This window comes from Lissotriton vulgaris, chromosome 6, assembly GCF_964263255.1.
Source record: "Lissotriton vulgaris chromosome 6, aLisVul1.2, whole genome shotgun sequence".
NCBI classification, from domain to species: Eukaryota; Metazoa; Chordata; class Amphibia; order Caudata; family Salamandridae; genus Lissotriton; species Lissotriton vulgaris.
The window spans coordinates 1,717,277,048-1,717,293,521 of NC_141694.1; the positions used below are offsets into that span (position 1 = coordinate 1,717,277,048).

Consider the following 16,474-nt stretch of genomic DNA (forward strand, 5'->3'; position numbering starts at 1 on the left):
TTCATTCAATCCTGTGATAGTTGTATTGCAGCTAGGATGAGATTCACCTCTCTTCATCAGAATACCTTCTAAGGGGCCCATTATGAGAACGGGCGGATCGCCAAAAACCACCGTCCGCCTCTGATTTCCCCCAACAAATTACCATGGCGGGGGGGACCCCGGCGGATGGGAAGACTGTCCGGCACTTTTCCCCCAGTAGTCAATCCGCCCGATTGCCTACCGGGTGGAAAAGCAGTACATATGATGGCGGTGTCTGGTAGACACAGCTATCCATATTACTATGAGGGTGGGGATGTGCCTTTCTGTGGCGGCGGGCAGGCGCTTTTCAACATTGGGGGCCCGTAGCGGGCCCCTAGGGATTCTGAGGGGTGGGGGGTGCACATGGAGGTACCTATGGTACTCCCCAGCAGTTCCATGCACAACATGGCAGGCACCGCGCAGTGCCTGCCATGTTGTGTATTGAAGTGCACAACATGCCTTCCTGGCATTGTGGCAGGCGGTGCTGACTGCACCGCCCGCCACAATGACAGGAATGCCAGATGCGCCTGCCACTGTGGCGGGTTCATCCTAATGTCCCCCACGGGACCCCCTCCCCTATGGCGGGCGGTCCCTTTTTGCGTTGGGATGGCGGGCGGACAAAGTCTGCCCGCAATCCTAATGTGCGAATAAGTCTCCTTCTTTGGGGTCGGGATTGATAACTGACATTACAGCCCATTTAAAATCATCTTAGTATGGATATGCGAAAGCAAATGATTGACTAGTGGAGCTGGTGTAACTTTGTGTTGAATATGTGATTGATGTTGAGTTATGCTCTGTCACACTTTTTGGTTTGTCTTACCTACATGCAGTTTGCCACGAGGGGATAGGATTTCAGAAATGAAGATTTTTTGTTTGAACATTGGATGTGAATCCACTTAATGGAGTCTTAACAAAATTCTGAACCCTCAATAGTTTGGTAGCAGGTAGAGCACATGCCATATTTGTAAGGAAGGTAAATTCCAGTGTTCTATAGGTGTGTTTTTTCCTTTCGAAGTAGTCATTGGCAGGCATGCTCAAGCGAATTGCTTCCCAATACTGCAGTTTTTCTTTAAAGCGAATAAGGGACATTCCAGTTTACACTCCAGGCTCTGTAGGATGTGGGAATTCTGATGTATAACTCGTTTAAGCTGGTTGGTGCCTGGGCAGAAAGTCAATATACAGAATAATCTATCCTTGGTTTTTCTTTCTTTTATCTCGAGGACTGTCTCTCAGAGGGTGAACCAAGTCCTCTTTAGTAAATTCTTCACAATTTATGTGGGTTACCTTTATCACTCAGGCTTGGTGGAAATAATCTTCTTTATTTGAACAATTGCGCCTTATTCTTAAAAACTGACCATATGGTAAGTTATCTTTTAGGCTTCATGGGTGGTAACTGTCATAGTGCAAAGTGCTATTTTTGTCTGTTGGCTTTCTTTACAGAGTGGTGGTCAGTCTGTTGTCATTGATTCTTACTCCTATGAATGATACTGAGGTAGTCTTTTTGTTCATATTGAATTATTGCCAGGTGTACAGTTATTCAGCCACTCAAAGAATTGGTCTAATTCGTGTCCTCCTCTACTTCCTATACAAAATGCATCGTCAATGTATCTAAGCCACTTGGCAGGGCTTTAAGTGGGATGAAAAAAGGGTCTCTCAAAGGGGCGCGGCCAATGTAATTAAGGGCGTGGCTTAAAAAACACTTAAGCTAAAAATCTATGCTTAGCATAGTGTGCTGCCTGGCTTGTATTTTGCTGTTTCTGTCATTGCATCTAGATATATGATACAACAAGTATCATCATACCTACAACAAGTCCAGACTATTGGCTTTGTCAATGGTTGTTAGTTGCATAAGATTAATAAGCAGCAACTAAGGCTTGTATATAATATTGAAAAAGCTTCCACTTAAAGCCCTGGTGACAACACAACAATGTTGCTGCTCCTGAGTTTAAAAAAGAGAAGGGAAATCCAGAGAAAAAATGACTCTCTTAAAAGGATTTCCCTTCCCCTACAACGTTCACCTGTCAAGATGTCATGCCGTAACTTCTCCACTAGGGAGAAGTAAGCAGTGTGAGCACGCGCACATCGATGTGCCTGCTGTCACTGCAGTCCCGAAAGAAACGGACCGCTTGTGCCATGGCACAAAATCCGGTCCTCGGATGCTTGATTCCGGTCTGGGAAAGATATGGCTGTTGTAGTTCGGACTGGACTGTTCCCATGGGGCACAGGGTCAGAGCTGATTTGCATAAAGCCATTATCTGACCCAGGGTGGTGTGGAGTGCAAAAAACGATGGATTTAGGCCCAGATCCTTGTACTGGGGTGAATGTAAGACATTGATCTACATTCTGTCCATCAAATTGTTTTTTGTAATTTTCTCCCTGAGTGTACTAAGGGTAGCTCAGACGTGGGTCCCAGAGCCTCCGCACCACTGGAGTCAAGCTAGCCGGGCTGATGAGAGGTGTTACCTCGAAACCGGTCCGGTCCTCGGATGCTTGATTCCGGTCTGGGAAAGATATGGCTGTTGTAGTTCGGACTGGACTGTTCCCATGGGGTACAGGGTCAGAGCTGATTTGCATGAAGCCATTATCTGACCCAGGGTGGTGTGGAGTGCAAAAAACGATGGATTTAGGCCCAGATCCTTGTACTGGGGTGAATGTAAGACATTGATCTACATTCTGTCCATCAAATTGTTTTTTGTAATTTTCTCCCTGAGTGTACTGGGGTTGCTCAGACGTGGGTCCCAGAGCCTCCGCACCACTGGAGTCAAGCTAGCCGGGCTGATGAGAGGTGTTACCTCGAAACCGGTCCGGTCCTCGGATGCTCGATTCCGGTCTGGGAAAGATATGGCTGTTGTAGTTCGGACTGGACTGTTCCCATGGGGCACAGGGTCAGAGCTGATTTGCATAAAGCCATTATCTGACCCAGGGTGGTGTGGAGTGCAAAAAACAATGGATTTAGGCCCAGATCCTTGTACTGGGATGAATGTAAGACATTGATCTACATTATGTCCATCAAATTGTTTTTTGTAATTTTCTCCATGGCACAAAACAGAGCAGCGTTTCAAGGCCCCCTTTAAAAAGCTGCTGGTGCTCAGACCTGGTGAGACCCAGTCCACTTAAAGCCCTGCCACTTGGTCAATCTTTCACTGAAGCAATTGTTGTATATTTCATTTTTCTTCAAAATGAGCCATGAAAATGGTGGCTATCTCTGGAGAAAAGGAACAACCATGGCTGTCCCTTTGATTTAAAGGAAAAATTCTTCATTGAATTAAAAAAAAATCATCTGTGCCATGCACTATTTTGTGTTGAAATCCATAGGGATCCTATGTGGGCATTGCCTCTGTTCCAAATATATTTCAGTAGAATCCAACCCATCTTGTATATTAGTGTATAACAAGACAATGTCCAATGTAACCAACTATTGTATGTCAGAGTCAAATGCAAAATTCTCTACTTTTGTTATGAAATCAGTTGTGTCACATAAGTATGATCATACTTCGGTAATGAATGGACACTAGGCGATCTCCAAGTATTTTGATATGGGCTCCAGCAAAGAAATGCACCCTGAAACTATTGGTCTTTCAGGTGGATTTTGTTCTGTCTTTATGTACATTTTTTTAAAGAATCTTTTTATTAAACCAAAGCCAGCATTGCATTGTCATGATCATACATTGAGAATGAGCTCTCATTAACCTCTTCAGTCTGACGTGCATTTCTTAATATAACTCGATTGGCAGAAATCCTAAATCCCAGTCTGCCACGTGCGTAGGTGTTCTACTGCCCCCCAAACCTCCTGTAATCTTCCCACTTTTGCCATATTTTACCCCATTTTTTCGGGAAGCATCGGCTTTCATAAATTGTTCGTTCTGCCGCACTGCACCAGTCCATATGTTTTTTCCACTGGGATACCAGAGGTGGTTGGGCCAACCCCCATATTCTGGGTATATTCCTTTTTGCGACCATTGCCGCCACTTGCAACCATAGTTTTGAGAATTTAGGCCACGTCAGTTATCCGGTCACACATAATATATGCCACCTAGCATCTGTCTGGACCTGTTGTTCAAGCACTTTGGTGAGAATGCTTGCAATTTTAGTCCAGTATCTCTATATGACCGGGCAATCCCATAAAATGTGAAAGAACGTCCATTTCTGGGTGCACCCTCTTTGGCATTCCTCTGTTGGGATCTGACCCATTCGGTGCAACAGTGTTCTAGTGTAATCGGATCTGTGTAGGATCCGCACCTGTATTAGCCGGAATCTAGCCCTGATGGCCACCTCTCTTGGACTCTGCACAGCTTCAGCCCAGTCATCATCCTCTAATAGTCCTACATCTGACTCCCATGCCCTCTCACCTTGGCTAATAAGTCTGGGGAATTGTTTACTATTTTCTTACATGTAGCAGAGAGTGACTTTTCTGGTATAGGGTCCAGCAACAATCTGTCCTCTAGAGGGCTATATTTCGGAATCTGCTCCCCGTCTTTAATGTGTCTATATAGGGCGTCTATGTAGGGCGTGTTTTAGTTGCATGTATTTATAATGTTCCGTAGGTGCTAAGTGGTAATCCTTCTGCAGTTCTGGAAATGTTAATACTGCCTGCCTCTTCCTCACATCCCCCAAATGCACGATGTCTATCAATTTCCACTTTACAAATCCCTGCAAGCGACCAACCTCGCGGAGCAGCTCGCTAACCCATAAAGGTGTTTGTTCTGTCAAATGTCCCGTCCAACCCAGGAAGTGTGTCGCTTTGTGCCAGGCCAACTCTACTAAGCGTGTGTGCATTGGCAGTCCCTCCTGTTTCTTTGGGCCATATAACACTTTCAAGTATCCCTCCTCCCCATTGCCCAGTGGTCATCCCTGTAAGCCGGTCATTCCGATCCGCAAAGACCCAATCGTTAATAATTGAGACGCCCAGTAATATTTTTGAATGTCTGGGACTGCTAACCCTCCTTCGTACACTCCTTACTGCAGTTTCGTAAGTGCTATCCGTGCACTCCCTCAATCCCACAATAGCTTTCTGAGTTCGCTATCTATGTCTTTGAATAATTTATCGGGCACTGAGCAGGGCGTGTTTTGTAATATATATAACAACCAGGGCAGGGACATCATCTTGAAGAGTACTGCTCGCCCCATCAGGGAGATGGGCAGCTTCCTCCAGTGTATTACATCACTCCTTAGGCGGTCCAATTGTGGCTTAAGGTTCCCATGTATAAAGGCGTTATCTTTTTTTTCAATTTGTATGCCTAAATATTTGAAACTGTTTCTGATCTGGAGTGTCTTTATGTATTTTTGGTAGAAAAGATATGACTGGAGTGTGCGGATTGTTGTTATTCAAATATGCAAACTCCTTTGGACCAATGAAATGAAATGAAATGAAAAATAAATGTATTAAGCGCGGTTGCTGCCCACGGGCGTCCAAGCGCTGAGTTGAAGCAGAGATGTGACGGAGCAGAGGAGTTAGAACTCGGAGGATTTGGCAAACAGTAGTGTTTTCAGCTTTTTTCGGAATGAGAGCAGGTCTGGGTTGGACCGAAGAGAGAGGGGAAGAGCATTCCAAAGCTTGGCTGTGTTCAACGAGAACAGCCTACCCCCGGTCCTGGCTCTCTTCACTCTCGGCACAACTGCCAGGAAAGCCTCTGTGGAACGGAGGTTCCTGTTTGGGTGGTAGGGGATGACAAGGTTGTTATTTATTGCTGGTCCCGTCTTCCAGGAGGCCCGATGCGCAATGCACAGCGCCTTAAATGCCACTCTCTGCCTCACTGGCAGCCAGTGCAGACTTTTCAGTCCAGGTCTGGCTGACTGGGTTCGCGGAATCTGCAGCAGGGTACGTGCTGCGCAGTTTTGTACCACCTGCAGCTTCCGGAGAGTCATCTCAGGGGCCCCTACGTATAGGGCATTCTTTGAGTCCAGGCGGGACTGGATGAGGCCTTGTACTGCCACCTTTTTGGCTTCTAGAGGCAAAAGCGGGAGGACCTTCCTCAAGGTTATGAGTAGGCCAAAGCATGTGGCGGACAGCTTGGTGGCCTGGGTGGAGAAGGAGAGCTTTTTGTCCAGCCACACTCCTAGGCTCTTGACACTTTCCTTGGGGGTGGGGGGCGAGCCCAAACCGCGGGGCCACAAGGAAGTGAAAGGCACTGGCGAGGCTGGGCCTAGAAGCATGAGCTCTGTTTTTTCTCCGTTCAACTTGATACCATCAACATCAAAAAACCTTCTTTTGGGATTCAAAGCAGGTACGCTTGAATAGCATTGGTTGTATCTGATGGATTCTTTCAGTAGAATTCCTGGTCAAGTACCTGCCAATTATCTTCCGCTATATATTTGTCTTTTTTCCCAGATAACAAATGCCCCACCTTTATTAGTCAGTTTTATGACTATCATATTGTCATTTTTTTATTTGTTCAAGGCTTGGCATTGTGGTTAAGCCACATTGTTTTGCAACATGTGTGTTTCTTATTGCAGAAAGGGTTTTAAAATACTCTTGGTAAAGTCAGATTTTAAGTCGCAATTTTGAAAATGCCACTTTTAGAAAGTTGGCATTTTTTTGCCCTAGCTATTTTGTGCCTGTAGTTTCTTCCTGGGTCACATGATTGGGTGCAGTTGACTGATGGACATTGTTTATTCCTCCCAGATAGCCACACATTAGAGGGATTTGGTGTTCCTGGACAGGCTATCACACGCAGGTTGGGGGGAGCTGGGCACATCCTCACTTACACATTAGTAGACCGTGCCCTGCTTTCACACAAACTACTTCACACTATCTCATGCACACAAACTAGGGCCAGGGCAGCCATCTTCGGAAAGTCTCTCAGAGGAGTGCCTATTGCTGTAGCCTCCTCTGATTTTCAGAGTACTGCATTGCTGCACCTGGAAGGACTTCTCTGCTGCCCGAAGCCTGCCTTAAACCTTAAGGGCATATTTAAATAAACAGTTAGAATCCACTCCTTGATATTAAGGGTGTCTCCTCCACAGTGGGGAACACCTTTATGTTTTTAGGTCCCCTCACACACCAACAGGCCCCTTGGTGTCATGCTTCATCATCGGGGTCATCGTACCCCTCTACGGGGTACGGCGTGCTGCGACCTACGAAGACGTGGGAGCACTTAGAGTATGTGTGGTGTTGGTGAGGGGGTATTTTGAATAAATGTGAGTGTATTGTGGGGTTTGGAAAATAGCGATAGTTAAAATGAACCTGGCTCGTGGGGTGACTAAAAATTATTTAATAAGCCCCCGGGCTGGTGCTGTTAAAAATGAGGGTGGGAGGTCACTACGTTGACAATGTGTGTTACCTCCTTTTTGTGTGCGTCAACATGTTTCGATGCCAGAAGCACCTTCTTCAGGACGGGGTGCACAAATCCCCACCTTACTCACGTTTGCAGTGACTTTAGGGACTATCTGGAGTCTTCTTTAATGGTAAACAAGAGCATCTGTATTTTCAAAGGGACAGGTAAAATAACCTGTTTATGTGCTGCATGTGACTCATTCATTGGATATCCTTGGATGGCAATATATCCTTATGGATGCACATAATATTTGCATATTGCACAATGAAAACAGTTGCAGGAGGCCTGGCATGTGATCATTTGTAATGTTTCCTCTAGGATTCTTGGGATGAAGTAATGATTGGTGATGTGGAACTGAACAGAGTCATGGCTTGCCATAGGTAAGAAGAACACTTTATTCTTATTGTGTTATATGTACCAGGTTGATGAAAAATGGGATGTTAATGATTACTACCGATCAAACGGGAAAAGCAGTGGGCTTTTTTCATCTATTTTACATCTGCTTCAGTGAGTTTATTTTTATGCATGCTGTGTTTCTCATTTTTGTAGATGCATTTTCACGACTCTAGACCCAGACACTGGGATCATTAACATCAAAGAACCACTGGAGACACTCAGAAGGTATGTGACATCTTTGTACAATGATATATGTTATAATAATTAATATTGTATGTGCTCCCATAGCAAACTATTTCAAAGTGTATCTATATATGTGACATATAGATAGATAGATAGATAGATAGATAGATAGATAGATAGATAGATAGACCAGTCACTAAAAACACAAAGGTTACAGGGACATTATAGTTAGATTCAGATTTTACACACACAAAACCATTGAAATTTAGCAGTTATAGTTATCTCCAGTAGCTATAACGTGTCCTAAGGTAATTATAAGCCATGCACAGTTTTCTTATTAATAATTTCATTGCAGTGATATTACCAATGATGTCATGGAAGATGTTATGAGTGATGTAATATGTGGAGTAATTAGCAGTGCATGGCAAGGGTGTACATTATAGCTACTTGTGACCAGGCCCTGTGGCCAACACCAGATGTGCAGCCAACCTAACTCCACGTTTGGCCTTTGCCCGTGCACAGCGGGGATTGGCTGCATGCTGGGTGTTGGCCGATGCAACTACCCCCCACATTCAGCATAAATGGCTGTGTGAGTGGGTGTGTGATTGCCACTGTGGGATCTGTCAAATGGCCCTCCAGGCCCATAGGAATGAATGGCAATTAACGAATCGGTAAATACTGATTCGGTAATTAGCGAAACTTACCGATTCAGTACTTTTTTACCTACATCCCAATTGCCTGTTCTTAAATACCGAATCGGTATGATTCAGTATTTAAGAATCTGTAATCTGGGATTACCTACATCGGGCCCTCAATGTTTACACATTTCCAATCCATTATATATAGCAGAAAATCTTCTCATCTTCTGTAAACATTCAATTAATTTAAATAGCGGTCAATTCATTGAATATCTCAATTGAATTTAAATATTTTGAAACTGCAATCAGATTTACACAAACTTATCTTTGGCCAAAGAGAAAACCTCTAAGTGATATATAACATGGAAAACCAACTGTGTGAACCATCATGTGAGAAAAATTAGTTTAAATTTCAAAATACAAAAAATGTTGTTGGAACAGGGAGCAGCCACTCTGTTGATATTCAAATTCCAAAATTAATTTAAAGATCGAAGGGGAAAAAGAGAAAAAAAGAGAAAAAGAGAAAAAGTAAAGAGAGGAAAAAGAAAAAGAAGAAACTGTAAAGTTATCAGCTTTTCATGCTGGCCTATAATATGTCAGGTTTCTATATACAAATAAAGAGTTCATTCAAATTAATTTTGTTCATTTCAACAATTTTTCAAAAGGGAATTCAATGTGTTATTTTTTGGTGAAACCAGATCTATGGTCGAGAACCTAGTACGCTAACTGACATATGTAAACTGTGCCACCGTAAAACGCATGAATAAATATATAAATATATAAATATGTAAATATATAAACATGTGTAGATATACAAATGTATACATTTATAAATAATTAATATATCTGTGAGCAAGGACAGATATCCAAAATACGTCGGATCTAGTGGCTTTGTTGGAATAAAAGAACTCATGCCAAATCTGCACGTTGGATTTGCTTGATCTTTCTCTTCACTCGCGTGAGCGGCTGCGGTGAAGATTGCACTTTTGTGGATATATATGTATATATTCACTGAAAAAACCATAGGTTTCACACCAGTTATAGTTAGGTGGAATTTTTACTCGCATAAAACCATTGAAATTTCCACGTTATAGTTAGTTGGACTCACTATAACTTGCCCGTGCAATGCAATGCTGATGACGTCACATATTACATCACTCATGACATGGTCACTGACATCACTCATGACATCACTGATGACATCTCAAATGACATCTACCGCCAGTAGGATATATATATATATATATATATATATATATATATATATATATATATATATATATATATATATATACATATACACCGTGAACAAGCAACTGTGTGTTGTGAAACGCGTTGGTTGTAGCTATACATGCTGATACCTTGAAAAATAAATCGGAAAGATTGGGAAGAATCCCCTTTGTGAGTGCGAACTTTTTCTCCTCTTGGGGGAGATTTGTGCGAAATATATATATAATATATATATATATATATATATATATATATATATATATATATATATATATATATATATATATATATATATATATATATATATATATATATATATATATATATATATATATATATATATATATATATATATATATATATCCAAAACGACTCACTCCCAAAGAAACGAGCAGAGGCCAAATGGGGGATTCAGATGAAGAACACCTTTATTGAAATTCACGGCATGATGCATTTCGGCCTGTCATGGCCTTCTTCGGATGCCTAAATGTCAGGAGGCATTACGATCGTCACTGAATATATAGTCCAACACTTCCTATTTGGTGGAAGCCCGCTCCGCCCCCTCAATAGTGGTATTGGCTCACCAACCCGTAGGTCATTGGAACCACAGGTCCCAGAGTTCTTTGCTTCCTCCAGGTAAGTGCTGCCAGGGGGATTTTCAGTTCCATGTGGAAACGCGGTAGGTCGGACTTGCTGTGATGATAGAAAACTGCCAATGTCCTGTTAAATGTATTCCCAAGTGCCTCTTCTGGTCCCCACACACCTTTTCAACCTCACCGACGACCTGGAGGCAAATGTGGCGGAGGTAGGAGTGCAATGCATCCCACCCTACGTGTCGCCGCCTTGCTATTGTCCTGGTGCGAGGGGTGGTGGGCCACGGACGTTCCGATACCTCGGAGTTACAACAGTTCTGCAGCAGCAGCTGCCAGCCTTGTCCGCAGCCAGCTTACGAAGTGGGGGCCTCTGTATCACGGTGCCGGCTGCCGTGAAGAATATCCAAAACAACTCACTCCCAAAGAAACGAGCAGAGGCCAAACGGGGGATTCAGATGAAGAACACCTTTATTGAAATTCACGGCATGATGCATTTCGGCCTGTCATGGCCTTCTTCGGATGCCTAAATGTCAGGAGGCATTACGATCGTCACTGAATATATAGTCCAACACTTCCTATTTGGTGGAAGCCCGCTCCGCCCCCTCAATAGTGGTATTGGCTCACCAACCCGTAGTTCATTGGAACCACAGGTCCCAGAGTTCTTCGCTTCCTCCAGGTAAGTGCTGCCAGGGGGATTTTCAGTTCCATGTGGAAACGCGGTAGGTCGGACTTGCTGTGATGATAGAAAACTGCCAATGTCCTGTTAAATGTATTCCCAGGTGCCTCTTCTGGTCCCCACACACCTTTTCAACCTCACCGACGACCTGGAGGCAAATGTGGCGGAGGTAGGAGTGCAATGCATCCCACCCTACGTGTCGCCGCCTTGCTATTGTCCTGGTGTGAGGGGTGGTGGGCCACGGACGTTCCGATACCTCGGAGTTACAACAGTTCTGCAGCAGCAGCTGCCAGCCTTGTCCGCAGCCAGCTTACGAAGTGGGGGCCTCTGTATCACGGTGCCGGCTGCCGTGAAGAATATCCAAAATGACTCACTCCCAAAGAAACGAGCAGAGGCCAAACGGGGGATTCAGATGAAGAACACCTTTATTGAAATTCACGGCATGATGCATTTCGGCCTGTCATGGCCTTCTTCGGATGCCTAAATGTCAGGAGGCATTACGATCGTCACTGAATATATAGTCCAACACTTCCTATTTGGTGGAAGCCCGCTCCGCCCCCTCAATAGTGGTATTGGCTCACCAACCCGTAGTTCATTGGAACCACAGGTCCCAGAGTTCTTCGCTTCCTCCAGGTAAGTGCTTCCAGGGGGATTTTCAGTTCCATGTGGAAACGCGGTAGGTCGGATTTGCTGTGATGATAGAAAACTGCCAATGTCCTGTTAAATGTATTCCCAGGTGCCTCTTCTGGTCCCCACACACCTTTTCAACCTCACCGACGACCTGGAGGCAAATGTGACGGAGGTAGGAGTGCAATGCATCCCACCCTACGTGTCGCCGCCTTGCTATTGTCCTGGTGCGAGGGGTGGTGGGCCACGGACGTTCCGATACCTCGGAGTTACAACAGTTCTGCAGCAGCAGCTGCCAGCCTTGTCCGCAGCCAGCTTACGAAGTGGGGGCCTCTGTATCACGGTGCCGGCTGCCGTGAAGAATATCCAAAACGACTCACTCCCAAAGAAACGAGCAGAGGCCAAACGGGGGATTCAGATGAAGAACACCTTTATTGAAATTCACGGCATGATGCATTTCGGCCTGTCATGGCCTTCTTTGGATATATAAATATAACCTACTGGCAGTCGCCAGTAGGTATATATAGTTAGGACCTTGTTACCATAGGAAATCCCCAACATTCTATTGGGAATAACTTTGGCACCGATTGAGGAATCTGCGTGTAATTTTCCTTAAATTTGCTCATCTACGCTCCGCTTCTTCCCTGAAAGTTTCGGGGGATTCGTCAAGCGGGGGCCGAGAAAAAAGGGGGGTCCCAAAACGTGTTTTCCCCATGTTAATTTCCATAGGGACCTTAAGACACGGCTACAGCCTGAACGGCTGAATGGAATTACACCAAACTTGGCAAAATGGTAGGGCCTGGTATGCAGATGTGCCTTTGCTATGTTTGGTGAAAATCCCTCGAGCAGTTCTTGAGAAAATTGAATTTGACATTTTTCAAATGGAATTTTCTATGGGACCTTTAGACACGGCTACAGCCCGAACGGCTGAACGGAATTACACCAAACTTGGCAAAATGGTAGGGACAGGTATGCAGTAGTGCCTTTTCTTTATTAGGTGAAAATCCCTCCAGTAGTCATTGAGAAAATTGAATTTGAGCAAATTATATATCTATATGCGCTCACCGTACGTGCACCGTACGCGTACGGTACGCGTACCGTACGCATACCTTCTGGGACCCCTTGAGAAGGGCTTGGGGGTCAGGGGGTCTCTACCCTGCCCCCTTTTCGCGTTTTCCACTCTTGTTTTGTGCTCTCTTGTGCCTCACTTCTCCTGAGAAACAAGATGGCTGCTCAGGTGGTCCCAGAAGGATAATAACATATATAAACGTTATCCGCTGATAGAATTTGCATTTACAAAACCTTTGAAATTTATTGAAAAAAAATATAGGTTTCACGCCTGATATAGTTAGGAATTAGCATTTAAAAAACCTTGCAAATTCACTAAAAAAAACATAGGTTTCAGGCCTTATATAGTTAGGAATTAGCATTTAAAAAACCTTGCAAATTCACTTAAAAAACCATAGGTTTCAGGCCTTATATAGTATTGTAGTTAGTGATTAGCATTTAAAAAACCTTGCAAATTCACTTAAAAAACCATAGGTTTCAGGCCTTATATAGTTAGGAATTAGCATTTAAAAAACCATTGAAATTGCTCCTATATAGTTAGTTGTACTAACTATATTCCGCGCACCCACAATCCACTGCTGATGATGTCACATATTACATCATTCATGACATGGTCAGTGACATCACTGATGACATCACTGATGACATCAGTGATGACATCTCAAATGACATCACTGATGACATCACTGATTACATCCCATTTGACATCATTGATCACATCACTGATGATATCATTCATGTGATAATACGATGCACCTCCTCACACTCTAATATAACCTTTGATACACCCAGTGTTAAATACAGACTACCATTCTTGAAACGATTGACACACCAATACCAGTTACTACATACGTACTCACTGATTCCTAGGTCTACACACACATTCACTCATTCACCCATAGAATCACTCATACATACAGTCACTCATCAATACAACACTATCATATGCACTCATACACCTATACAGACACTCACACACTGCCACTCATCCATGGAGTTACTCACACACCTAGTCAGTCATGTAAAGAATCAATCACACTTAACTTTCCTCAACTATACAGTTATACACACAATACCTTACTTATTCAAACATATACTAACACATACTTACTCTCTTATACAATCACTGATACAAGTACACAATGAGCCATACAGCCACTTGCACATTCACTGGCTCTCATGTATGGTCATTTATATATGCCAACTCTCACATGCACTGTGTTTTACATATGTACTTACTTGGACATGTAGCACTGAGATATCCATTCACTCACCAACACACCCATGCACACAGTCAACCGCCCATATAGCTGTTTCCACATGCACTCTTGAACTCATACACCTAGTGAATCAACTGCTCACACATCTATGCACAGTCACACACCTCCCAGCCACCCACACACACACTCAGTCTCCCATTCAAATACTTAGACAACCAATTAATAACCCATATAGCCACTCATATAGCTACTGAGCAACACATGCAGCAGCTTACACAACAACAGACATACTGATGCACACATTCGGACAGTTTAGTCACTAACCCATGCATTTAATCACTCACTCATACAGTCAGTCACGCACCTACTAAATCCTTCATCCAGACACTTATACATCCACTCATTCTTCAATATGTAAAACATATTTAAACTTTACAGAAACACACAGTCACTGGATGATGTCATCAGTGATGTCATCAGTGATGTCAAATGAGATGTCATCAGTGATGTCATCAGTGATGTTACTGACCATGTCATGAATGATGTAATATGTGACATCATCAGCAGTGGATTGCGGGTGCGCGTAATATAGTTAGTACAACTAATTATATAGGAGCAATTTCAATGGTTTTTTAAATGCGAATTCCTAACTATATAAGGCCTGAAACCTATGGTTTTTTAAGTGAATATATATATATATATATATATATATATATATATATATATATATATATATATATATATATATATATATATATATATATATATCCCATATCAAAATTTAATTTAATAAATAAAGACATAAATATCAGAACAAATAGACACATATAAACACCCACATTTTTAACTGTATAAAATGATCGCAGCTATACAAATGTCATATTTACTATTCTTTTTGACCAAATAGTTTATAGTATGATTTCATCCTAATGTCTGTTGTCCCCCATCTTAGGTACATTTATGTTTCAAGGCTGGACCATATTTCCTCAGTGACATTCAAGCCCTCCGGGTGCTTGGTATCTAAATTAAGGATGTACTGCATCTTCAATTTCCTAAGGGCTTTCTTTCGATCCCCACCCCTTTTAGAAGTAGGGACTGAATCTATTAAGTAATATCGCAGCCCATTAGGATCACCCTTGTGTATTTCATTGAAGTGGCGCGCCACTGGATATGAAGGGTCATTGTTTTTGATTGAGCGTATATGCTGTAACACTCTTTTATGGCCCTGTAATGCAGTGCTCCCAACATATTTTAGATTGCAAGGACACTCTAGTATGTAAATTACATGGTCTGTTTTGCAATTTAATGCCTTGTCAATGACAAACTCCCTTTCACTAAATGGTGTTTGGTATTTAGTCGTAGAAACCCCGTGTTGGCATGCCTTGCAGGTCTTACATTTAATGAAGCCTGTTCTTTGTGACAGCCATGTATTTTTAATTGATGGTCCACAAGGGTCATTTTTGACTAGAGTGTCCTTCATACATTTTCCACGGCGGTATGTTTTTGCCAGGTGTTGGGGAACTGTCTTGCCTATGATGGGATCCTGTTTGATCAGGTGCCAATTCTTTCTGATGATCTTTCGAACCGCACCTTCAGATTTATTAAATCTTAGGATGAATCTAAAATGGTCATCAGATTTATTCTTTGTTCCATCTCCTGGATTTGATGTTACTAGTTCATTTCTGGGAACTAAGTTACTTTTAGAGAGGGCATTGTCTAAGCACTTCTTGCTGTATCCTCTTTGTTGAAATGTTTTTATGCACTGTTCCTGGGCTACTTGTAAAGTTTGTTCACTACTGCAAATACGTTTTAATCATAATAGCTCCCCATAGGGGATGCTATGGATAAGGTGCCCAGGATGGGCACTGCTGGCATGAAGAACAGAGTTCCCTGCAGTCGGTTTTTGATGTACCCGCGTTTCTAGTTTGCCCTGCTCAATGAAAATCTCCATGTCCAGAAAGTAGACCTCCTTTTCGCTAATGCAGGCACTAAACTTGAGATTAAGATCATTTATGTTGATGTTTTCAATAAATTTTTCTGCCTCATCTCTTGTGCCTTGCCAAACTAAAAAGAGATCGTCAATAAACCTCCACCAGGCCCTTACATGTTGGACCACTGTGTCCTGGTGTTTAATCATGAGAACCAGCTCCTCCCACCAGCCCATGTGCAGGCAAGCATAACTGGGGGAGAAGCTGGCTCCCATGGCAACACCTCTTGCCTGTTGGTAGTAATTATTCTGGAACATAAAAATGTTGTTGGTGAAACAGCTCTCTATCATACTTAACAACATGTTACTATGATCACTGTGTTCAGGGCCCCAACGTGCAAGGTAATATCCTACAGCTCTAATGCGGTCCTTGTGTTTAATGGACGTGTATAAGGATGTAACATCGAGGGTAATTAACAAAAAATCTTCACACCAATTAAAATTTAACATTTTTTGTATAAAATCACCTGTGTCACGTATATAGGACTTTAAGGATTGAACATGGGGTTGAAGAAAAAAGTCTATATACATTGATGTACGTTCAAAGATGCTGTTTCTAGCTGA

At 42.9% G+C, this 16,474-nt stretch overlaps 1 protein-coding gene across 1 annotated transcript in view; it reads left to right on the forward strand.

Moving 5' to 3' along the window:
* Window positions 1-16,474, forward strand: part of LOC147709359 (mitochondrial amidoxime-reducing component 1-like) — a 206,464-nt gene that overhangs the window by 168,525 nt on the left and 21,465 nt on the right. The window contains exons 5-6 of the mRNA XM_086927931.1: window positions 7,611-7,672; window positions 7,842-7,913. Of these exons, the coding sequence (XP_086784057.1) occupies window positions 7,611-7,672; window positions 7,842-7,913 (134 nt within the window). The remainder of the gene's footprint in view (window positions 1-7,610; window positions 7,673-7,841; window positions 7,914-16,474) is intronic.